Below are 24,993 nucleotides of genomic sequence, written 5' to 3' on the forward strand. Positions count from 1 at the left end.
TACCAACAAATCTGAGCACGTCTGTATATATATATACAAAGGGTTGGTACAACCCGCCACACCCTGTCTTAGCTTCTTTGCACTGGCTTCCTGTGCATTTTAGAATTGATTGATAAGATTTTGCTTTTAACTTAAAAAGTCCTGAATGGATTAGCACCAAGTTATTTATAGGAGTTGTTGACCCTTTACAATCCAAGTCATACTCTAAGCTCGCAGGATGTGGGGCTGTTGGTTGTTCCGAAAGTGAATAAAGATGTGCAGGAGGGAGGGCCTTCTCTTGTAAAGCCCTAATGTTGTGGCATAATCTACCATCTTCAGTCATAAAAACAGCGAATCTTTCTATTTTTAAAACAGCATTGAAAACCCACTTTTATAAAATGACTTTTTTTTACCATAATTGTATCTCTGACTATATATTGTTATATATAGGAATTATCTTTGCCTTTTAAATTTTGTGTTATATTGTAAACTTTTGTACAGCGCCTTGAGGTCCTGTGATGAAAAGCACTATATAAATGTAAATAAATAAATAAAGGGAAGGTGTACTTATATTAAAGATTAGGAAGCAAGAAGCCTGCACTACACATTAATGACATAATAGGTCATGTTTTGAATTAGCCAGTAGTTAAGGTGTTAATTACCTAAGTATTCTTTGGGTCAGTCGATTGGAGTTGCTATACAGACACCTTGAGGTATTGGGCTCAATTACAGGTTAGTCAGTTTGTGTAAATTATGAATTTCTCATGCCTCTGACCCTCATGTACTCCACTGTACCTGTAATCCATCTCTCTGCTCTATCAGGTGGATTTCTCATGCCTCTGACCCTCATGTACTCCACTGTACCTGTAATCCATCTCTCTGCTCTGTCAGGTGGATTTCTCATGCCTCTGACCCTCATGTACTCCACTGTACCTGTAATCCATCTCTCTGCTCTATCAGGTGGATTTCTCATGTCTCTGACCCTCATGTACTCCACTGTACCTGTAATCCATCTCTCTGCTCTATCAGGTGGATTTCTCATGCCTCTGACCCTCATGTACTCCACTGTACCTGTAATCCATCTCTCTGCTCTGTCAGGTGGATTTCTCATGCCTCTGACCCACATGTACTCCACTGTACCTGTAATGCATCTCTCTGCTCTATCAGGTGGATTTCTCATGTCTCTGACCCTCATGTACTCCACTGTACCTGTAATGCATCTCTCTGCTCTATCAGGTGGATTTCTCATGCCTCTGACCCACATGTACTCCACTGTACCTGTAATGCATCTCTCTGCTCTATCAGGTGGATTTCTCATGCCTCTGACCCACATGTACTCCACTGTTCCTGTAATGCATCTCTCTGCTCTATCAGGTGGATTTCTCATGCCTCTGACCCACATGTACTCCACTGTTCCTGTAATGCATCTCTCTGCTCTATCAGGTGGATTTCTTATGCCTCTGACCCTCATGTACTCCACTGTACCTGTAATGCATCTCTCTGCTCTCACAGCTACCCGCAGGTCTTTGCTGCTGGCATGCTGGCTGGTTTCTTAACAACATTCATCATGGCGCCAGGAGAAAGAATCAAGTGTCTGCTGCAGGTACTGAACAGCTTTTCTGTGGATAGTATTATTACATGCTTATTTTGTCCTTAACATTTGATTTGGGAATATCTATTAGTGACCGGAGAGAGCACTCTTTCTCTTTGTGATTGAGTGAGCAGTTCAGTCTCCGTGCACGAAGCCTGCCCTGGACTGGAGGGAGTACCCTTTCTCTTAGAGGGCAAGGGAGGGAGGGAGCAATTCAGTCTCCATGCCTGAAGCCTGCCCTCGGCCGGAGGGAGCACCCTTTCTCTTAGAGGACGAGGGAGGGAGGGAGCAGTTCAGTCTCTGAGGGCCCTGGAGAGTCCAACAAAGATCAACCAGACTAATCCCAGGAATTAAAGGAATGATCTATGAAGACAGGCTAAAATCTTTAAATGCAGCACAAAACCAGGTTCAGAGGAAATTAAGTCGAGATAGACTCAGAATAGAGGGTAGGAAACAATTCTTTAAAAAGAGAGTAGCAAGCAGCGTTCCCTCTAAAGGCTAAAATGCGCACATTTTTCGCAATAACTGGCAACAACCTGTCATTTTGAGAGAATTCTTGCAAAGCATTAACAAGCATATTCGCATCTGTCTTGCAGCTGATTCTCTGTAAAAATGCACATCACATTTTCACAGAGCTCGCTCGGGCGCCAGTGAATCTGGTACAGGGCGGGCGAAGCAGGCGTCTGGCGACTCTGCCTCTATGGAGAGTGCTGCTCGGTGCTGCTCATGAACTTTGCAGTATTTTTTTCTGCACTATTTAGAAGTAGAAATACTCAGGTAAACATCAATAAAAATCACAATACTCATACTTTGACATTTTTTGTTTTATTTCCCTTTTGAAAAACGACCATTTCAGAAATGTCATCATCTCAAGCATTTTGAAACTGGTATAAATTTTATCAGAATATTAGAGTCGAAGGGAGGTCCTTTGTGGGGGGTGGTTTTTGTGGAGAGTAGTTTGGGTGGGGGGGGGGAAGGTGGGGTGCAAATGTACAACTTGCGGAATTATTGTATCGTATTTAAAAGTATATGTTTTTGTATTCTCCCCAATAAACATTTGATCACAAAAAAAGAATATTAGAGTCGAAAATACACATTGAAGTGTGTAGTAATTGAAGAAGACATACCAAGTACATTATTCTTTTTGCAAGTTGAGTTTATTCATCATGTGACTTCACTCACGTCTCTGCTGAAACTCAACATGGCATCTGCACCAACGAAGAAACAAAATGCAATGTTTCAGTAAAAGATTGAGCTAAAAAAAAAATCAGATTTTCTACATGAGGATGGTGGGATACTGTTCAAGTTTTGCTGTAATTCGCTTGATCGAGTCAATACCATTAAACATCATAATGCCAGTTTTAAACACGTAGCGAATAAGAAAGCAATAAGATGGCAACAATTTTGTAAAGAAGAATGTTCAAATATCGTCAAATCTAGGTGTGCAAAGCTGGCAGAGACCTATCCCAACAGACTCACAGCTGTAATTGCTGCCAAAGATGCTTCCACCAAGTATTAACTCAGGGGGGTGGAGACTTATCCAATTATGATCTTTCAGTTTTGTGTTTTTAATATATAATTTTTTTCTCAATAAGAACTTTTTTCTCCTTAACAGTGTGGAGTATGGTGTGTAGATAAGTGGGAAAAAAACCCCTCATTTAAATGCATGAAACTCTGAGGCACTGACACAACAAAATGTGAAAGGTTCAAGGGGGTGTAGACTTTCTGTAGGCACTGTATATAAATAATCAGAGGATGCTTCAGAATCAGGCAATTGAGGCAGAGCCACAATAAATGTCTTGTTTACATTTAAAGTAAATTGTAAAATTGTTGAGATACTTGTGCTGGAATATTGTTTTCAAATTTGTATAATGCAACAAAAATACATTATAATGGTTAATTCGTGGCCTAAGGTTTCTCACTGGTAATTTACCCTTTCTCAGTCAAGACAGCAAGTTTCTCAGTATTTAAAAAGCTTAGAGAGAACGCTGGAGGTGAGGTTATGGAAAGGGTTACCTAGTCCTGGTATTGAGGCTGAAGCACTTGGATGGTTTAAGACCCAGTTTACTACTAGGAACCGGACGACACTGCAGGTTGTCGAATGGCCTCCTCTGGTTTGTGAATGCTCTTGTGCTCTTCTGGTGTTCCAGGTGCAGACTCACTCTGGCATCCGGAAGTACTCAGGGCCGGTGGACTGTGCTACGCAGCTTTACAAAGAGATGGGAGTCCGAGGAGTCTACAAGGGCACTGTGCTGACACTCATGAGAGGTGCCAGCAATTGCACTTGGCTTTCTGTTTTAAACTTGGAGTGCCCCAATCATTGCTTGTGATTTTCTATTCAACTGCATAAAGTACTTGAAAAGGATACGTTTAGAAGTTAAACTGTCAGAAGTGTCTCCTTCCCTTTTTCCTGTCTGTTTCTGTGGTGTGCTTAAAGTATTGGTTAGGGTTAACTATGTCAACTCCTTTTAAGATTAAGACTTCAATCATAGGGGCTCCCGAGTGGCGCATCCAGTAGAGGCGCTCCGCTTGGATTGCAGGATGCGCCCTATAGCCTGCCGACCATGACCGGGAGTTCCCAGGGGGCGGCGCACAATTGGCCAAGTGCCACCCGGGTAGGGAGGGCTTAGGTCTGCAGGGCAATCCACAGTTCACCGCGCACCAGCGACCCCTGTGGCTGATAGAGCGTCTGCGGGTCTGCAGTGGAGCCATTCAGATCTGTGTTGTCCTCTGGCACTGTAGGTCTGGTGGCTTTGCTGTGGATCCACAGTGTGAAAAAGGACGTATTGGCAGGAACACGTTTCGGAGGACGCGTGTTTCAGCCTCCGTTTCCCGAGTCGCCGAGGGGTTGCAGCGGTGAACCGGGATAAAAATAATAATAATTGGGCATTCCAAATTGGGGAGAAAACTGGGGTGAAAACCATTGGCGACGACTAAATTAAAAAAAAACAACTAAACAAATAATAATAAAAAAAGGCTTCAAATCATGTCCCTCCAATTCTTGTATGTCCAGGCTTTATTCAGCCTATCTGCATAGCTCTTTCCTTTAAGCCCTGGCTCTACTTTGGAATCTCCACAGCCAGAATGTCCTTTCAGCAATGTGGTGACCAGAACTGAACGCAGTGTTCCAGTGCGGTTTCAATCCTGCTGGGCTTGTGCATTATTGAGCCGCACCACTTCTGTAGTAGAATGACTAGGTATTGAATGTCCTCTCATTGTTAAACATACGCATGAATTTTTTTAACTAAACCAATCACTTCTCTTCCAGACGTCCCTACCTCTGGTGTTTACTTCATGAGCTACGAATGGCTGAAAAATATCCTGACCCCTGAAGGCCAAAGGTGAGTTGTTGTCCCTTCTCTTAGCCCCTTGCCTGTCAGAAGCATTCTCGTTGTCCCTTCTCTTAGCCTCTTGCCTGTTAGAGGCATTCTCGTTGTCCCTTCTCTTAGCCCCTTGCCTGTCAGAGGCATTCTCGTTGTCCCTTCTCTTAGCCCCTTGCCTGTCAGAGGCATTCTCGTTGTCCCTTCTCTTCGCCCCTTGCCTCAAACATTCAAAATCCTAAAAGGTATAGATAATGTCAACCCGGGGGACTTCTTTGACTTGAAAAAAGAAAAAAGGACCAGGGGTCATAAATGGAGATTAGATAAAGGGGCATTCAGAACAGAAAATAGGAGGCACTTTTTTACACGGAGAATTGTGAGGGTCTGGAACCAACTCCCCAGTAATGTTGTTGAAGCTGACACCCTGGGATCCTTCAAGAAGCTGCTTGATGAGATTCTGGGATCAATAAGCTACAAACAACCAAACGAGCAAGATGGGCTGAATGGCCTCCTCTCGTTTGTAAACTTTCTTATGTTCTTATGTCAGAGACATTCTCGTTGTCCCTTCTCTTAGCCCCTTGCCTGTCAGACATTCTCGTTGTCCCTTCTCTTAGCCCCTTGCCTGTCAGAGGCATTCTCGTTGTCCCTTCTCTTAGCCCCTTGCCTGTCAGAGGCATTCTCGTTGTCCCTTCTCTTAGCCTCTTGCCTGTCAGAGGCATTCTCGTTGTCCCTTCTCTTAGCCCCTTGCCTGTCAGAGACATTCTCGTTGTCCCTTCTCTTAGCCCCTTGCCTGTCAGAGGCATTCTCGTTGTCCCTTCTCTTAGCCTCTTGCCTGTCAGAGGCATTCTCATTGTCCCTTCTCTTAGCCCCTTGCCTATCAGAAGCCTACTCATTGTCCCTCACACTCACACTGCAAGGTATATACAGTACCTGGGTTGTGCACATACTCAAAACACCAGAGCTCAACAAGTAACAACCCCATTCTGTCTTTTTTGTAATCTGATTTTTTTACCCCAGTGTATTACAGTGCTTATTATTTCAACACGTGCATAATTGAAATAAGACACTCCTTGCATAGAAGTTTGAAGAACCATTTCAGGTTTTACGAGCTGCAGGCGCCGTACACATTGTACTGATGCAGCAGAAAAAAGCAAGTGCCTGCAGCTCGTAAAAACTGAAATGGTTTTTCAAACTTCTATGCAAGGAAGTCTATTTCCATCCCTGTAGTCTGTATTATGTTCTTGAAAAACAAATTTGTCAATACAGTTGTCTCTGAGAACACCCCTCGGGAAGCAAGCAAAGCGTTCTTACAGTTGACCACCGGACACAGTATGCCAAGGGCAATCACGATATGAATCAATAAATACAAATGTATATATTACTTATGTCATGACACACATGCATCAGCATGTGAAATGCACAGAATAAATAAGAGCAAAGCAATAGGCAAGCGTATGTTAACTATAATAATAAAGTAACAGACAAACTAAACTAACTGATGACAAACTAAATTAACAAAGCACCCGTACATACAAGCAGCAGCGACTCTAACAGGAATTATGAATACGGGAGCACTATTCAAGACAAGCATACATTTTAACACATTAACACAGCACCCCTACACACATTACAAAATGCAGCAGCAGCTCTAGATTAATTATGAATACAGGAGCAGTATTCATGACAATTCAGAAATGGAAGATGAAGCTCTTCAGTTAGTTTTTACTTCTGAAGAAGACGACAATGTCGTAAACATGCTTATATGCGAGAAATCCACCTCAAACGACTCAATTTCTGAAAAAATACATCTCTGGTCAATTGGACGCTAACAATGTGTTGATCGGGCGATAATCTAGTGACAGATTTTCAGTTGAGCAACCGGCCTTCACCCAAGTATTACACAAAAATGCGTGACGAAACAAGCATTGGTGTGTGATGTTGGTAGTCACTGTAATTGTTAATTATATACAAGTAGGTATTTAAGAAGAAAAACGTACCAATTTCTTTCGGAGCAGTTTTTATCACCTCATGCGGTCCAGTCTTCTTAATCACAGGACTCTTCACAGGAATTGAGTGAGCTCAGCTCCTCCTCATGTGTGTGTCTGTGTGTTTCAGTGTGAGTGAGCTCAGCTCTTCATGTGTGTGTGTCTGTGTGTTTCAGTGTGAGTGAGCTCAGCTCTTCATGTGTGTGTGTCTGTGTGTTTCAGTGTGAGTGAGCTCAGCTCCTCATGTGTGTGTGTCTGTGTGTTTCAGTGTGAGTGAGCTCAGCTCTTCATGTGTGTGTGTCTGTGTGTTTCAGTGTGAGTGAGCTCAGGTCCTCCTCGTGTGTGTGTCTGTGTGTTTCAGTGTGAGTGAGCTCAGCTCTTCATGTGTGTGTGTCTGTGTGTTTCAGTGTGAGTGAGCTCAGCTCCTCCTCATGTGTTGTGTGTCTGTGTGTTTCAGCGTGAGTGAGCTCAGCTCCTCCTCATGTGTTGTGTGTCTGTGTGTTTCAGTGTGAGTGAGCTCAGGTCCTCCTCGTGTGTGTGTCTGTGTGTTTCAGTGTGAGTGAGCTCAGCTCCTCCTTGTGTGTGTGTCTGTGTGTTTCAGTGTGAGTGAGCTCAGCTCCTCCTCATGTGTGTGTGTCTGTGTGTTTCAGTGTGAGTGAGCTCAGGTCCTCCTCATGTGTGTGTGTCTGTGTGTTTCAGTGTGAGTGAGCTCAGCTCCTCCTTGTGTGTGTGTCTGTGTGTTTCAGTGTGAGTGAGCTCAGCTCCTCCTCATGTGTGTGTGTCTGTGTGTTTCAGTGTGAGTGAGCTCAGCTCCTCCTCATGTGTGTGTGTCTGTGTGTTTCAGTGTGAGTGAGCTCAGGTCCTCCTCGTGTGTGTGTCTGTGTGTTTCAGTGTAAGTGAGCTCAGCTCCTCCTCGTGTGTGTCTGTGTGTTTCAGTGTGAGTGAGCTCAGCTCCTCCTCGTGTGTGTGTCTGTGTTTCAGTGTGAGTGAGCTCAGCTCCTCCTCATGTGTTGTGTGTCTGTGTGTTTCAGTGTGAGTGAGCTCAGCTCTTCATGTGTGTGTGTCTGTGTGTTTCAGTGTGAGTGAGCTGAGCTCCTTCTCATGTGTTGTGTGTCTGTGTGTTTCAGCGTGAGTGAGCTCAGCTCCTCCTCATGTGTTGTGTGTCTGTGTGTTTCAGTGTGAGTGAGCTCAGCTCCTCCTCATGTGTTGTGTGTCTGTGTTTCAGCGTGAGTGAGCTCAGCTCCTCCTCATGTGTTGTGTGTCTGTGTGTTTCAGTGTAAGTGAGCTCAGCTCCTCCTCATGTGTTGTGTGTCTGTGTGTTTCAGCGTGAGTGAGCTGAGTGTCCCCAGGATCCTCTTCGCTGGGGGGATGGCTGGTCTCTTTAACTGGGCTGTGGCACTACCCGTTGATGTGCTGAAATCCAACTTCCAAACAGGTACCCCACAGAAAAGCACAACAGCACACTTCAGGGTGTTCAAACATGGTCTAAAATCCGCAAGCCAAATCCTTTTATTGGCACGGCTTCTCCTTGTACCCACCAGGCGTGTGGATGTTGGACTACATTTGAACACCCCGTCATGTGTTATGGCTTTCAAAGCAGCTACCTCTGGGCATATTCACACCAGCACACTCAAACAGACATCTGGTACTACACATAATGGATCTCCTCCTAGCAGCTGAGGAGTTAATAATACTGACATCAGTGTAAGACATGTACTTACCAATCCTCTGCAGAGCTGTCTCTTTCATTGAATGGTAAGATGTTTGTCTTTGAAAGGTATGGTTTGTGGTTCATGTCCAGCCCTGGCCTTTTCATTCAGTTCAATGGGCTGAGATGCCAATTCATTAAACACTAACCATGGAATTAGCAAGTTTACTGAGGTAAAGGGATATAACAGGAGGTTATATGCCATCTTGTCTCTTTTAATGTTTCTTTTTTAATGAATAATAAAGAATGATCGTAACCTTTTTCAATGTTCTTCAAAATAAGCGTCATTCTTTACACTAGAAATAATATATTTAGTTGTTTTAAAATGTGTGATTATTAAAGGAATGCCTGCACCCTCCCTGCTTGTTTGTGCAGCTCCTGAAGGGAAGTACTCTGGTTTCCGAGACGTCTTGAGAGAGCTGATCAGAGAGGAGGGACTGGGTTCGCTCTACAAGGGCTTCAGTGCAGTGATGCTGAGAGCATTCCCAGCCAATGCGGTAAAACTGACTGTCTTTCTTGAAAAGGATATCACAGTGCCCACAATACCTTTAGAAATGGTAGGAGAACTTAAGAACAAAAGAACATTTATGAACGAGAAGCGACCCCTCTATGCTTGTCCATGGGTGAGGGGATGGAATGGGTTATCTAGTCATGTTGCTGAGGCAGAAGTTTTGAGTTCAAGCAGCTACAAGGAACCAGACCAGGATTAATGGGTTGAATGGCTTCCTCTCATTCGTAAATTTTCTTGTGTCCTTATGTTCTCAAAAAAGTTGATCTTCATATCACTGCTCTGAGAAATAATAGTGTGTGGTGGGGGGGGGGGGGGGGTGCTCAATCAATATTGATGATCATAAATTGCCATTAATTCAGCAACAAACCTAGAAGAATGTTGTATTTTCAGATGACACCCAGGATAAAACCAACAACCCACACACACTAGTCTCTCCCTCAATAGTTAATTTAGTCCATTGCTTTTGCCATTGCCGTTTTTGCATGCAGCAGAAGAAAAGGTGCTTTTCTTTTTAACCAGAGCTCCATTTCTTTTTTTTAACTCTTTACACTCAGCCTTATTCTGCCTGTTTTTCACAGTTTTCATTTATGTATGCTTAACTACTGGATAGTTTGTACTGCATGCATGTAATATATCAAATGAAAGGCCACAAAATGTCCTTTCATATTATGTAAGTTGCAACTGGATCAGGCATATGTGGTAGAGATGAGAATATATGTAAAAATGTTTTTCCAAAATAATCATATTTGATCACTGCTATATATATTGTAAATATTTATTCTCTATCCAAAGAAACTCAGGATTCAGGTTGATTATCAGCTCCAGATATTTTAATCAATGTATACAAGGGAAGAGTCTACAAGAGACTGTTAACACAACTGGGTTTATAGCTGATATTTAGACAGTTTGTACAAGCTGGAAAGTAGGGTGTGACTGGTGCCTGTGTTAACAGAAAGTTCAGTAGAACGATGGGATGGCCAGTAGCACAAGATAAGACCAAAACAGAGCCAGTGTTTATCAGAAAGTCCAGTAAGACAGGGGGATAGGGAGTGGTACAAGATAAGATCAAAACAGAGCCAGTCTTCTCAGAAGGCCTTGGATGGGGGGGAAATATTGTCCAGAAGCTTGGGGGTTCAACTGTTAGGCTTCAGCTGATGTAATCACTGTCTGTTGTAGACTGAAAGGCACTTAATTTTCCTCCACAGTTCAAAAAACAAACAAACAAAAAAAAACACGGCACCATTGAACCTCAATATGAAATTAACATGGGGGGGGGGGGAAGCTGAGCTTCTAAGCTTTCAAATGATGCCACCCCTTTCTGCCTAGCTGCTACAGAGCAATAGGCTCAAAACGAAGCCTAAGCTGTGAACTCTGTCACATGGCAAGATGATTAACTTCAGGCAATCGTAGTAGGAGTACCGCATACACACACTGAATACGTCTTTGGAAAGCCCCGAGTCTGTACTTTTAAACAAGCCATGAACCAGTTAGATGGCTTTTACTGTGCCTGAGCGTAACCTTCGGTGCCCGGTGTTAAAGCGAAAGTCACCACTTGCAAAACAACACCTAGATAGAATTAATATCATCTTTTTTTTTAAAAAAAACTGTTTACTTACTGCAGTGTACTGAGTTTCTATAAGATAGCGTCCGAGAATCACGTACGAGAGAATAAAGTCTCGCGGTACTTAAAATATCCAGCACTACTTTTATTTATTTCTTTATTTTAACCAGAACTACTCGGAATGCTGCTCATAGTGCTTTCATCACTGACACCCACTTCCTTATAGATTGGCGTAGCGTTTCAGGCATTTTAAATTGGGTGAAAAATACAGTAGCTTGGTGTCTTAAAATATCTCTGCGGGATTTTCCCACACTGAAAGTTGCAGATATGTGGGAGCAACTTGGAAAATGCGCAATTCCCGCAATCCCGTGCTGAAATTCAAGCCCTGCACGGCTGTGTATCTTTGGTATTTCTACAGAATTTCTACAGAGCCACTTCAAACCGAAACCCTGCCACCTGTAAGGCATTGTGGGCAACTGCAGAAAGATCAATTCTTCAGAGTGGGCCTCAGGTCTCATTCCTCACATTGTAAAAGCATTATCACTTGGGGTGCAAGGTGCATGTGTTGCTTAGGTTTAGTCAGTGAAAAGAGATTACTGGCTTTGTCTGTCCTGTTCTTTCCACAGCCTTGTTTTCTGAGATGAGAAGTCACACATTGCATAAGAACATGAGAATATTTACAAACCAGGTTCCTACTGGTAGAACTAAAAACTTTGTCAAGCGTAATACAAAGACCAGGTCCAGAGGACACAGAGGGTAGGAGACACTTGTTCACACAATGGTGAGGGTATTGAGTGGGTTACTAATTCATGTTCTTGATGCTGAAGCACTGGGATCCTTTAAGATCCTTTAAGACTTGACAATGTTTTGAGATCAATCAGCTACTAGGAACCAGATGAGCTCCTCTCATTCATACACAGGGGTGTCATTTGGGGGAGGGGGAGGGGGAGGGGGAGGGGGGGGGGGGGGGCGTGGGGGCCCCTACCAAGCTCTCCAGGGGGCCCCCCAAATGGCAGTTTCTGTGAGAAGTGAAAAGGCTTCATGCTTCGGGAAATCGAAAGTGCAGCGACTAGCCTGACAATGCAACTCTGTTGAATGAAACATTCTCTTTTTTCTTGCCAAAAGTTGCAATTCTACTGTTTTAAAAATGTTTTAAAATTGTTCTGCCTAAAAAAAACGTCATAGCAACAGCCTCTCCCAAGTTATTGCAATAATTTGCATTTGCTGCAATTCAAAATTAACGATAACAGCTGTTGTGTTATGAAAAGCAAAAGAGAAAGGTATGTTTTACTAATAATTCTGTTCAAGAGTTTAAGATGTGTTCTGGGAACTTGTCAGTAAAAGTGCTTAGCTTATAACATCTATCACGACACAGCAACTAAGCAAATGGCAAAACAATAGCCAGGGCCGACGTCAGCAACAGTGCAACCCGGGCAAGCACCCGGGGCCCCGACGAAAGAGGGGGGCCCACACATACATACAGAAATAAAACTGGAAATATGAGTAAATGTACTATTTCTGTGCCAGCTATCCTACTCTAGCAGCCTTTAGGACTAGAAATGTTTTGTTTTCACTCAACCAAACTAAACCGTATGCGTGCAGTGAAACTTTTCAAATCTCTCCCCTTTTTTCCTCTTTTCTTTGACAAGCGTTTTGTCGTGCCTCACTATCATAACGTCTATTATTATCAGAACGCCTGAATGCCTATTATAATTATACGATTTTAAACCATCAAAAATGAAACCTGCCGAACCTCTGTAACCTCCAAGTAAAAAGAAACTCAAATCTGAATGTCAAAATCGGAAGGAAAAGACTACAAAAAAAAGGAAAACAATTGCAGTAAGTAGACAAATTTTTTAGTCAAATTTTCTATACCGGTATGTAAATTTAAAAAAAAATATTATTTCTGTAAAGTGTGTGTGTTCTTTTTTCTGTTCATTGTGTACTAAGTAAGCTACAGTAAAAAAGAAAATGCGCTAAAATCATATACCGGTAGCTTTAATTAAACATATATATATATTACTATTTTCACATTGTACAGTAATGTGTAACGAGTCCATTGCTCGAGGCCAACAAAAACCTGCTGCCGGCCCTGATACTAGCCAAAAGAAGAAGTTACTGAGTCGAAGAGAGGAACGAAAAGCTAAACTCACGTCACCGGTAGTTTTTATTCTTGTTGTGAGCTGGTACAACTCTAAAATGATACTTGCTATAGCTTACACTCAGGGCTTAAATTCAGCAGGAGCTGAGCGCCGGTAAATATTTCCGCATCTTGACTTCAGCCTGAGGCTGTTTTGGAGTGAAAACAATACAAAATACAACTTTACCATAAATAATTATGAACATTTATTTTCACGAGGACTGTAGCAGTTTATTTTCGTGGCAATTATTACAAGTAAAAATATTTACGTACAGTATATGGAGAGCAGCGTAACAGGAGCACCAATTCTGTATCTGTATGTGTGCGTCTGTCCTTCCTTTCCCTGGTTGTTGCTAGTGCTGTGTGTGTGTGTGTGTGTGTGTGTGTGTGTGTGTGTGTGTATATCATGTGCAACTGTAAACGAGTTAACTGCTGTGTAAACTTGACATAATGTATTTGCTTTGTTTCCGTGATTGAAATAAGTCGCTACTATCGGCAGATCTGAACCAAGATATTGGTTTGGTTGCCTGAGAATGTACGAGCTTAACTAGTTTGAAACATTGAGGTCATTCAAAATGATCTAGACAGCATTCAGAACTGGGCAGACACATGGCAAATTACATTTAATAGAGAAAAGTGTAAGGTACTGCACGCAGGCAATAAAAATGTGTATTATAAATATCATATGTGAGATACTGAAATTGAAGAAGGAATCTATGAAAAAGACATAGGAGTTTATGTTGACTCGGAAATGACTTCATCTAGACAATGTGGGGAAGCTATAAAAAAGGCCAACAAGATGCTCGGATATATTGTGAAAAGTGTTGAATTTAAAACAAGGGAAGTAATGTTAAAACTTTTCAATGCATTAGTAAGACCTCACCTAGAATATTGTGTTCAGTTCTGGTCACCTCGTTACAAAAAGGATATTGCTGCTCTAAAAAGAGTGCAAAGAAGAGCAACCAGAATTACCTTGTGTTTAAAAGGCATGTCATATGCAGACAGGCTAAAAGAATTGAATCTATTCAGTCTTGAACAAAGAAGACTACGCAGCGATCTGATTCAAGCATTCAAAATCCTAAAAGGTATTGACAATGTTTTTTGACCTGAAAAAGGAAACAAGGACCAGGGGTCACAAATGTAGATTAGATAAAAGGGCATTCAGAACAGAAAATAGGGGGCACTTTTTTACACAGAGAATTGTGAGGGTCTGGAACCAACTCCCCAGTAATGAGATTCTGGGATCAATAATCTACTAACAACCAAACGAGCAAGATGGGCCGAATGGCCTCCTCTCGTTTGTAAACTTTCTTATGTTCGTATGTTCTTATATTAACAAATTTAAGTACTTGACTGAATGGCCAGAAACGATTTAGAACACTGTCAGCACTAGTTTATGAAAACCTGTTTATTTTCTTTATAGCAGTTTGTGAATCTAAAACTGAGAATGTAATGCCTGTGTTTTTATAGCAATGCAATTTACTTAATGTGTTGGGAATCGGAGACCTTCTCTGTGGATGGAAGTCCAAAGTTGCACCTGCGGTTGATTCGCGCAGCTGTCTTTTGGAGTTTACTTACTTAAAGTTTGAAATGTTTCACCTTTTGTTGCCTTATAGCCTGGAATTAAAATGCATTTAAATAGTTTTTTTTTCATTTATCTACACATCCTACCCCACAACTTCCAAGACTGATCAGAGAGGCTACCAAGAGGCCAATGGCAACTTTGCAAGAGCTACAGGAAAATGAATGGAGCACAGTACAGAGAAGTCCTTGAGGAGAACCTACTGCCCTCAATAAAAAACTTTTTTCCTCTTAACAGTGTGGAGTATGGTGTGTAGATAAGTGGAAAAAAATCCTCATTTAAATGCATGAAACTCTGAGGCGCTGACACAACAAAATTTTAAAAAACTTCAAGGGGGTGTAGACTTTCTATAGGCACTGTAAGTGTACTTGTATGTCATTTTCTAGTTGGTGACTGAAACAGAAAAACAAAACTTGTAAGAAATGCTTATAAAACAAATTTGTTTGGTTTAAAAGAAATGTAATTGCTTTAAATTATCCTGTTTTTTGGGGGGGGAGGGGGGATTTGGGCTCTGTGAAATATTCCATGAGAATTTAAGCCCTGGTTATACTTATATATTACTAAAAATCATCAAGGTAGTCATCACTCTTCCAGTAACCACTGCAAGCACTGAGCGTCTGTTTTTGGCTTTAAGTTTGGTTAAACCTATTTACGAACTTCCATGACCAATCCTCATCTGAGTGATCTGCTTGTTAAGGCAACTGAAAAATCATTGTTAAAAAAAAAAAACTTGATTTTGATGTCCTGGTTGATATCTTTGCAAAAAATGAAGCCTAGACGATATCCCCTGCTTCACTAGGTTTATTTATGCAATGCCAGAGGTTTCTTTTTCTTTTTTTTTTACGTTTGTTGCAGAGTTTTATTATTATGGAGAGGGGGCACCTAAATGCATTCCCTCCCTTTCTTCTTTGTTCCAGTCTAAACAGATTCAGTTCTTCCAGCCTATATTCACCCTGCGGCTCATTCCTAGGAATTAGTAACCAAAGCTTTGTCTGTCCTGTTCTTTCCACAGGCTTGTTTTCTGGGATTTGAGATCACCATGAAATTCCTCAACTGGCTTGCACCGAATGCATAACTGCCAAGATCATGAGCCGCTGTCTCTGGGTCCCTCTGGAACAGATCATAAAGGATGAGGCTCAGCTCAACAGGCTCAGGTCCTGGGGAACTCCTGCACGTGGTCATGTGCTTCCTGAGGCAGGGTGTTAGTTTTAGGAAGCTGATTAGGGACATACACTGCCTGAACAATTTAATAGGACCTGAGTTGGGCCACCATTTGGTACAGCCTTGTTACAGGGGCTGGAAGGGGCCTCGAAGGATCCCTTCTGTGATTTATATTGCACACAATCAATGCAGAGATAATTTATATTGCACAGAATCAGTGGACACAGAATTTTATACCTGCGGACCAACATGGAGGAGAGGGATTGAGACGCGCTTTCAGACAAGTTCCAACCTAGCTGTACAGAACGATTGTTTATTTTAGCTGGAGAAATCCTCACATATACATTCCCATTAAAGTGGTTGCAGCAACAGAACAGTTCCAGAAATCTGCTTTGCACTTCCACAAGCTACACAGGTCTCAAAGGTGCCATTATGAAAGAAACAGGTTAATGCAAACATGTATTCATTTTAAAATCATGAGAGCTGGTAATACATCAGGTTAAAGAAAGGTCTTAGTTTCTGTGCCTCAGGAAATATGTTTGCACTGCCTACGTCATATTACATCAGCAGTATCTTCTTCATCAAGGTATGTTACTGGCTGAAAGAATGTCAATCAATAGGGGAAGCAGCTAGTTGGTTAATGACAGGAAAGTGGCTGTTTAAGGGGTGTGGACAATTTCAACCTCTAACACTATCTGAAAGCATGGCTTGAAAACATGTTTCTTTCAAAACGGCACTTAGAGAAATATATAAAGAATGAAAGTGGAACATGTCAAAATTAATATTTGTGGAATACATTTTGTTAGCTACAATCCCTTTAAAAACACCTAAAGGACACATACAACATCTCAAAGCAAACAAGCTATTTCAATATAGATAACCCTTTGATTCAATGTAAGGTTTAAATTTTTACATGTATTATACAATTACACCTCCTACTTGAATTTGCCGTGTCTCAAAGCTATTTTCAGCTGTTCAGTAAATGATGATTTGTTGTGTTTTATTCAATGTTTCCCGTAGTCTTTCTGTATCAGAGACAAAGCCATTTGTTTGGCCTTCTGTTACATCAGCAGTATAGGGGGTTCTGCCATTACATCAGCAGTATAGAGGTTCTACTATTACAACAGCAGTATAGGGGGTTCTTCCATTACATCAGCAGTATAGGGGGTTCTTCTATTACATCAGCAGTGTAGAGGTTCTTCCATTACATCAGCAGTGTAGAGGTTCTTCCATTACATCAACAGTGTAGGGGTTCTTCCATTACATCAACAGTGTAGAGGTTATTCAGTTACATCAGCAGTGTAGAGGTTCTTCAGTTACATCAGCAGTGTAGAGGTTCTAAAGGATCGACCTTAAAACATTTCTATGATGTCACCCTTTGATATTTGAATTGATTCAGTTAGAACTGAAACAGAGCTCTACCAGCCTGCACTCCTCAGGGAAGCTGATAGAACTGAAACAGAGCTCTACCAGCCTGCACTCCTCAGGGAGGCTGACAGAATTGAAATGGATTTGATCTCGCTCTGCTTAACAAGTCTGATTTCAGTGAATTCCAGCAGCTTTAACATAGCTTTATCCAGGACAGAAATGTATTAAGCTCTAAAAACATGATGGGCCATTTCATGAGCTCTGTGAAGATCCTCCACTGCAGGGCCCCTGACGTTGTGCAGCTCCTGGTTTATCATGCCAATGCTAGCCCGGTGCAGCAGGCAGTGTTGTGCGCTGCACTGCTGCTACGCATGCTGTCCCATCAGTGACATGAGGTTAAGCGCTCTGTAACCACCAATCTATACGAGCTCAACTCTTGCATAATGATAAAGATGCTCACTTGTTATCATTTAGAGTGCCCAATTATTTTACGCTTGATTTTCTATCCAATTTAGAATGTCCAATTACGTTCCCTCACTGCAGCAATTCACTACACAACTCAGGAGAAGGTCAGAGGGCATCCTCCCATCCCATCACCAAGCCCAGTCTATTGCCTCTTTACACCCAGGTACTCGAGAGCGGATGTCAGTGAGGGACAAAGGCCAGCCCAGCCGGTGTCCATTTGAGCTCACCAGGCACCAGGCCAGTAGGGTCCGCTGTAGCGTGATAAGGAAAAACAGTCCCATACGGTTTCGCCTCCCTAATCCCGTACCAGAATGCCACACTCGTGGCTGAATTTTGGTGGCTGTTTGAACACAACATAAGAAAATACGAACGAGAGAAGGCCCTTTGGCTCATCTATGCTTCACTTCATTTGCGCTGCTAATACTGTTGACTTGTACATTTTGTTTCATTTATTCAAAGCTTGCACGAGTATCTGCTACTTACTATCACAGCGACACCTACCGTACCCTCACGCACCACACTCTCATAAAACTGTGTTGTCTGAAAAATTCACAGAATTTCTAATGTGAATGCAAGCAAAACATAGATTGGCATATGACTTGGCGGTCTGGTCAAAATGTACTTGCCGTCCGGATTCGGACCCCTGCCCTATTATTATTTATTCCTTAGCAGACGCCCTTATCCAGGGCGACTTACAATTGTTACAAGATATCACATAATTGTTACATACAATTACCCATTTATACAGTTGGGTTTTTACTGGAGCAATCTAGGTAAAGTACTTTGCTCAAGGGTACAGCAGCAGTGTCCCCTACCAGGGATTGAACCCACGACCCTCCAGTCAAGAGTCCAGAGCCCTAACCACTACTCCACACTACTGCCCTATGAGATATTCAGATACAAACAAGCCCAGCATAATGCTAATTTGATACCAAGCATATGCAAAGTTTGAAATAGGTCAGTACACCGTACACGACATCGTAGCAACCTGTTAATTGCAAGATAATACTTTACTTTCAATGTACACATTTCTTCAGTACCAATCAGTAATAATGAGAACGCGTCTTCAAATCGAATTCGATAACTTATCTGAACACTTTACTTTTTTCTTTGCTGATCATAGGTGGGCTGAGGCTTGTTAAACTGTGTAAACATTTATTGCCTTGTGCCATACGACAGAAATCACATGCACGTGATAATAATTAAATCTCACTGTTGTTAATGATCATTTTAATTAACATTCAAACATCTGTAGGATAGAACACAACATGATCCAATACGGATCACAGACATAAACAAAACAAAAAAAAGCTTCAGTCCCAGGCAGTAAAGCATTAGCAAGTGCATAATATAACATCCACTGCTTTTACCAGAAAGAAAATTCCAACCCCCAAATAAAAAAGGAACATTTGTAAATTGTAAAGAGGCATACTGTGCACATTTGAGACAGGACAGGTTTTAAATTGCCCCTAAAATGAATACGTAAATTGAGTCTGATTCATACATTTTATCCTGCAGACTGATGCCTCTGACTTAGTTAATGCAAACTAATATAGTATTTTATTTTTCTAAAACAGATTCGAAATGGATATAAGAGTTCTTTATATCTACATATGGCTTTGGTTGCAAACTAGTGCATTTTAGAACTTTACCAAACTGAATTTTGTGCAAAAATACAAGAAGTCAATTCGACATCAATGGCCGTGTTTTGAAAGAAGTAAAAGGCACAGCAAATTGTCAGAAGGATTTCTTTGGGGTTATGCATCCTTCGTGCAGCTGTTTCATAGTTTGCCATGTATTTTACTTATGTATGTTATTTCAAAACTGGGATGGACAAATTCGTATTGCTGTCCTCAGGGTTCAGAGACACCGTGCCAGCCCTGGCAGAGCTCACGTGTTTCAGTGTTCCTCGGTGATTACGTGTACACACGAGGTTCTATTCTCTGACTAGGCAGCTATTTTCATGGTCACAGTAACCGACCTTTAACAAATCTGCGCCTTTTTTTCGCGATTTACGGTAGAGACTCGACGTACGCAGTGAGTGACGAGCTAAATGACACCGTGAACTCATGGAACTACATCTCCCAGAATGAAATCTTTCATTTTTAATAGTTAAACATTGCTTAAGACAATAAATATATTTTTAATATTATTGTTAAATATGTATTGTTATTATTGTTAATGATATTATTTTTTTTTGTATTGTTTCCTGTGTCGATTATACTAGACTACAATTCCCAGCATGCTCAGTTTTTGACGTGATTTTTTTTTTTCAACGAAGCGACGCTGTTTGACTGTCAACGGAAGGTGACTATTTTAGTTTTTCTGTTACATTTTTAACTTTTATAAACTAAATACCAACTTTAGATAGTTGAACAGTGTGTGTATACCTCAAAATACTGCCACGTGTACTGCAATATTATACAGCGAATAATGAGTAGCAGTTTAAGTATGTAAGCATGATACAGTGTATTAATTAAATTTAGTCCAAGTATAGGAAACTGAAAACATGCAGTTTCCCAGTTCTGGTGTGTGTGACTGAAAATGCATTAATTTCGAACAAAAATCTGTTTCAGAACACCAAAATAGTTAAAGATCGCGAATTAATTTTAAACAGTATCTAACGCATTAATGTATTTCAGGGGTGTCAAACTCCAGTCCTCGAGGGCTGCAGGGTCTTGTTTTCATAATCATTCCAACTTAAGTTAAGCGCTGAATTAAATTGATTTGTTCAAATAGACATTTAATATTTTTCAAGGTCTTTTACACTTGATTTAAAAAAAAAAATGCATTTGATTCAAGGTACACTACCCATGAAACATTTTGAGGGCTGGAGAGAAGTGTTAAATCTGTTCAATTAACAATTAAAATTAGATTAATTAAGTGTTTGAGAACTCAGATGGCTCGAAAGCCAGAAAACACTGCGGCCCTCCGGGAACTGAGTTTGATACCCCTGATGTAGATGATTTATAAGAGTAGTCTTTAAAAAATCTCCACACACCAGACGCGATGCGTTTTTCTTTTAATTGGAGACGAGACACTTTCGTAGCGACATGACCACACACACACCAAAAGCGACACAGTGACAGGTTTGAAAACTGCCAGATCTATATAACTGTTAAAATTGCTATTGACAAAACTGTATGATTCAAGACTGGTACATATTCGTCAACATGAAGTGGAGATTGAGTGTCTTCTCTGACGGTATTTCGACATAAGCCCCTTTCACACCTGCACCCCGACCTGGGGGGTTGACACGTGAAGATCTCCAAAATAAGGAACACATTTGTGTGTCGTTAACAAATTGCCATATTATGTAGGGTTACCATGTGGCTCCAGATTAACCGGACGCTGTGAGACAGAACGGGATTTCAAACTTGCCCCTAAATTGAAATAAATGAAGGTGTAAATGAACCATCCTTAGCCACAATTAAGAATGGTGCTTAAATACCCACATGCGCGTCAAATAATTGTATTATACCAAGAATGAATTGCAGCCAGTCGCTGTTTTTTTTTTTTTTTTTTTTAAATTCAATCGACCATATTATTCTGCAAATACAATCGCATCATCATCTCGTTGCTCTATCGATAAATTAGCTATTCGTTCATTAAGATCTGATCAGAAGCAGCTGATCAGTGTGACTTGTTTGCTGCGCCCAAGCAATTCCACCACAGCAGGATTAATCTCAGCAAAGGTGGAGCTCATTTATACGTGAATTACTTTCAATTTAGGAATCCCGGTCTGTCTCAAAGCGTCCGGTTAATCTGGAGCCATATGGTAACCCTGTATTATGTGCTTCAGAAATTTAACAGTACTTGGTCATTGTAAAGTATTTTGTTAACATTTTTTTCCTTTATAACAGACACGTTATTGGGTTGTTTTGTACTTGTTTCATAACATTTCTTTAAAAATGGTTCAACATTTGCTCTCGAGTTGTAGTAAATGATAAACCAGACCCTTTAGGCCCTGAAATACGAATTATGAGATGATGCGTTACTGAGCCTCTCGGTTTTTGGTAACGTTTTGAGTCATAAATAAGAGCTTAGTAGATGTTTAATTGACTGATTAGTTGACATTTTCTGACATGACTTGAGTCAACAGTTTTATTGCTTGCCGTTTTGTGGAGTGGCAACTTAGCCATATATTCATTGCAATAATGTTTTAAATGTACATTACTGATGCTGTATGTTATTAGTAGTCGTATCAGTATTATAATAAGGGTTTAATTTGTGCCGGATCTCAGATCCAGTACCTTTTTGTATAACTGGCGAGAATCATCCGGTTTGCAGATCAATGTTTTGAAAAATAAAATCGCTAAAAAATAAATAAAAACAAAAACTTTATTTAAGTAAATAAATTAAGCAGCACCACTTCCTCTTTCGTGATTGAATGACTAACCGCAACATAACAGTACATTGTAGGATGTGACGTATGATAATAATATGCGTCGCATCCTACAACGTATTGTAGCGTTTTCGAGTTCTCCTGGGACAGAAATGATACTGCAACCGTGAGTAGGTTTATTATTTACAGTAATTAAAATGAGCACAAAATAAAACCGTAAAGTGAGTGGAAGGGGACTGCGAGTCGAAAATGAAAATAAATCATTTTATATTGCTAGTATTTGTTTCCTTTGATCCCTTTTCTCCTCTCTATCTCTCCCCACACACACCCTTCTGTGTCGCTCATTTGTGCCAAACCTGCACCCACGTTCTCCTCCACATGCATCCATACAGATACACCCAATGCAACGCCTGCACGCACACGCACAACATGCAACCCCTGCACGTACACGCACAGCATGCAACCCCTGCACGTACACGCACAGCATGCAACCCCTGCACGTACACGCACAACATGCAACCCCTGCACGCACACGCAAAGCATGCAACCCCTGCACGCACACGCACAGCATGCAGCCCCTGCACGCGCACGCACACGCACAGCATGCAGCCCCTGCACGCACACGCACAGCATGCAGCCCCTGCACGCACACGCACAGCATGCAGCCCCTGCACGCACACGCACAGCATGCAACCCCTGCACGCACACGCACAGCATGCAACCCCTGCACGCACACGCACAGCATGCAACCCCTGCACGCACACGCACAGCATGCAGTCCCTGCACGCACACGCACAGCATGCAACCCCTGCACGCGCACGCACACGCACAGCATGCAGCCCCTGCACGCACACGCACAGCATGCAACCCCTGCACGCACACGCACAGCATGCAACCCCTGCACGCACACGCACAGCATGCAACCCCTGCACGCACACGCACAGCATGCAGTCCCTGCACGCACACGCACAGCATGCAACGACTGTAAGTTGCCCTGGATAAAGGCGCCTGCTAATAAATAATAATAATAATAATAATAACAATAATACTAATAATAATAATGCAACCCCTTGCACACACGCTATACTATCCTGATTCTCCCCCCCCCAGGATCGCTACAGTATATATCCTTTGTGCCCCCTCATAGCTGCAAATCTGAATGGGATATAGTTTGTGTAATAATAAGCAGGCCTATCATTCGACATTTTCGCGAATTCATACAAGATGGAGGGAAGGATGCTCAAATGCATCCAGCATTAATAACATTGCAGTGGACTGTGGATTTGATTCCTGTTTCATCAAGTGAATGTGTGCGAGGATTCTCTCAAACGAACTTGATTGTCTCCTCAATAAGAACCACACTATTAACAAAAACAGTGTTTTCCCTCCTCTTTATCTGATTGGTGGGCCCCCCACTGGCACTGTTCAAACCTGAAGAATATGTCAAAACTTGGCTAGGCAAAGGTCGGCCTGCAGCTACCGACACCAACAGCAAGGCCCGAAACCCTGATCCACAAGCAGAAGATATGAAGCATATATGGAAACTACTGTAAATTAAGGTCAGTACATTCTGTCTATAAAAAAATGCAATAATCATTTTCTTAATTTTGAGATCCGGGACTTTTTTTTTAAATTTGTTTTACAAATTAACCAGAGTATAATTATTAGCTTGCTAGTGTTAAAGACATTATCATTTAAAAAAATGTATTCAAATATTAAAAATGATGTTATTAAATTAATAGACGCACAGTTGTTAATTTAAATTCTTAATATCCAACTAATAAATGTGGAAAAATACTTTGTCTTAATACGGTTTTATTTAAAAAAAATCATGTATAGCTTGTGGATTTCCATTTCGATTTGCATAAAGAACCCATATACTATAGAAAATATTTTACTTAAATAGTAGGCTTAAAAACAGTATTGTGCACTTTACTTACAGTAACCAAGAGAACGTTATTATCATAACCCTGGTTCCCTGAAATAGAAATGTAACTGTTACCAAATGGGTATTAATTCTTTCATACCGTCTAACCTGAATCGATATTCCAAAGCTGCACGCAGTGCCTGTGACGCAGTCATGCCCACCCCCCGAGGGCATAAAAGAGACAGTCACTCAAAATGTAATTTTTCCCTCAAAAGATGCAGCGACCTTGAAGGTTAATGGTTACATTTCTCTTTTAGGGAACCAGGGTTATGATAATAACCTAACGTTCCCTATCAAGTTCGAAATGTAACCATTACCTCATGGGTAGAAATATCAAAGCTGTCGCAAAGACTATTGCAGAAGTGAAAAGCTACAAGGCTCGGACAAGGCCACCTTGCTCATTACCACGAGGAACCCAGTACAAGTAGCAGGGCTAAAAAATTGAGGGAGAACTCGCGTCTGTGTTTATGCTGTAAGGATAGAGCTGTAGGCTGCCCTGAACACTCCTGTTCCAAAACCAGGGTTTTGTGGATCCACGAAATTCAGCTGATAGAACCGTGTAAAAGTGTGGGGTGTAGCCCACACTGCTGCATTGCAAATGTCTCTGACAGCTGCACCCTGGAATGAAGCCCACGCAGTTGCCATGCCCTTGGTCGAATGGGCAGTGAGCTTCTCTGGAAGGGGCAAGTTGGCTCGTTCATATGCAGTCTTAACCGTATCTGTGATCCATCTTAATAGCCTCTGTTTAGACAGCGCTTTCCCATGGGACTTAGCCCCATAACAGATAAAAAAAAAAAAAAAAAAAAAACAGCTCAGACTGCCTTCAACTTTTGGTCTTGTCCACATAATATGCTAGTGCCTGCACCGGGCAATGCGTATGGCGCTGCCGCTCTACCAGACTGGAAAAGGAGGCGGATGAAAAGCCTCAAGCTCCACCGCCTGGTTCATGTGGAAAGCCGAAATGTTTTTTGGCAAAAAAGCAGGATTGGTGCGAAGCGTGGCTTTCACCCGGCTTCTGCAAAAATTAAGCAGGCTTTTGCAACTGAAAATGCTTGCATCTCACCCACCCGCTTAGCAGATGTAAGTCGCAAGCAAAAAAGCCACTTTCATAGATAAATATTTCAGCTCCGCTGAATGCAAAGGCTCCAAGGGAGGCTTCATAAGCGCTTTCAACACCACATTAAGCCTCCAACGAAGGACAATGTCCTTCATAGGTGGCCAAAGCCGCCGAGCACCCTTTAAAAATTGCCCCGCCAGGAAACGAGCTCCTGGGGAGACTGAATCAATTTTAATATGACAAGCCAAAATGGCTGTCAAGGAGACCTTTAATGTAGAGGTGGATTTCCCCTC

At 41.6% G+C, this 24,993-nt stretch overlaps 2 protein-coding genes across 7 annotated transcripts in view; both read left to right on the forward strand.

The window, feature by feature from the left end:
- Window positions 1–16,541, forward strand: part of LOC117401689 (mitochondrial carnitine/acylcarnitine carrier protein-like) — a 33,080-nt gene extending 16,539 nt beyond the window's left edge. Inside the window, exons 4-9 of the mRNA XM_034002484.3 lie at window positions 1,492–1,582; window positions 3,721–3,838; window positions 4,839–4,911; window positions 8,201–8,310; window positions 8,959–9,080; window positions 15,390–16,541. Of these exons, the coding sequence (XP_033858375.2) occupies window positions 1,492–1,582; window positions 3,721–3,838; window positions 4,839–4,911; window positions 8,201–8,310; window positions 8,959–9,080; window positions 15,390–15,452 (577 nt within the window). The 3' untranslated portion in view covers window positions 15,453–16,541. The remainder of the gene's footprint in view (window positions 1–1,491; window positions 1,583–3,720; window positions 3,839–4,838; window positions 4,912–8,200; window positions 8,311–8,958; window positions 9,081–15,389) is intronic.
- Window positions 16,542–19,536: 2,995 nt separating this feature from the next.
- Window positions 19,537–24,993, forward strand: part of LOC117401691 (tafazzin-like) — a 49,680-nt gene continuing 44,223 nt past the window's right edge. For 2 of the 6 annotated variants that reach the window (XM_059017230.1, XM_059017231.1), the window contains exons 1-2: window positions 19,537–19,678; window positions 23,094–23,275. The gene's annotated coding sequence lies outside the window, so the exon portion shown is untranslated. The remainder of the gene's footprint in view (window positions 19,679–23,093; window positions 23,276–24,993) is intronic. The other 4 variants (XM_059017229.1, XM_059017227.1, XM_059017225.1 and 1 more) reach the window with 3 other exon arrangements.

Source organism: Acipenser ruthenus, chromosome 55, assembly GCF_902713425.1.
Source record: "Acipenser ruthenus chromosome 55, fAciRut3.2 maternal haplotype, whole genome shotgun sequence".
Lineage (NCBI taxonomy): Eukaryota > Metazoa > Chordata > Actinopteri > Acipenseriformes > Acipenseridae > Acipenser > Acipenser ruthenus.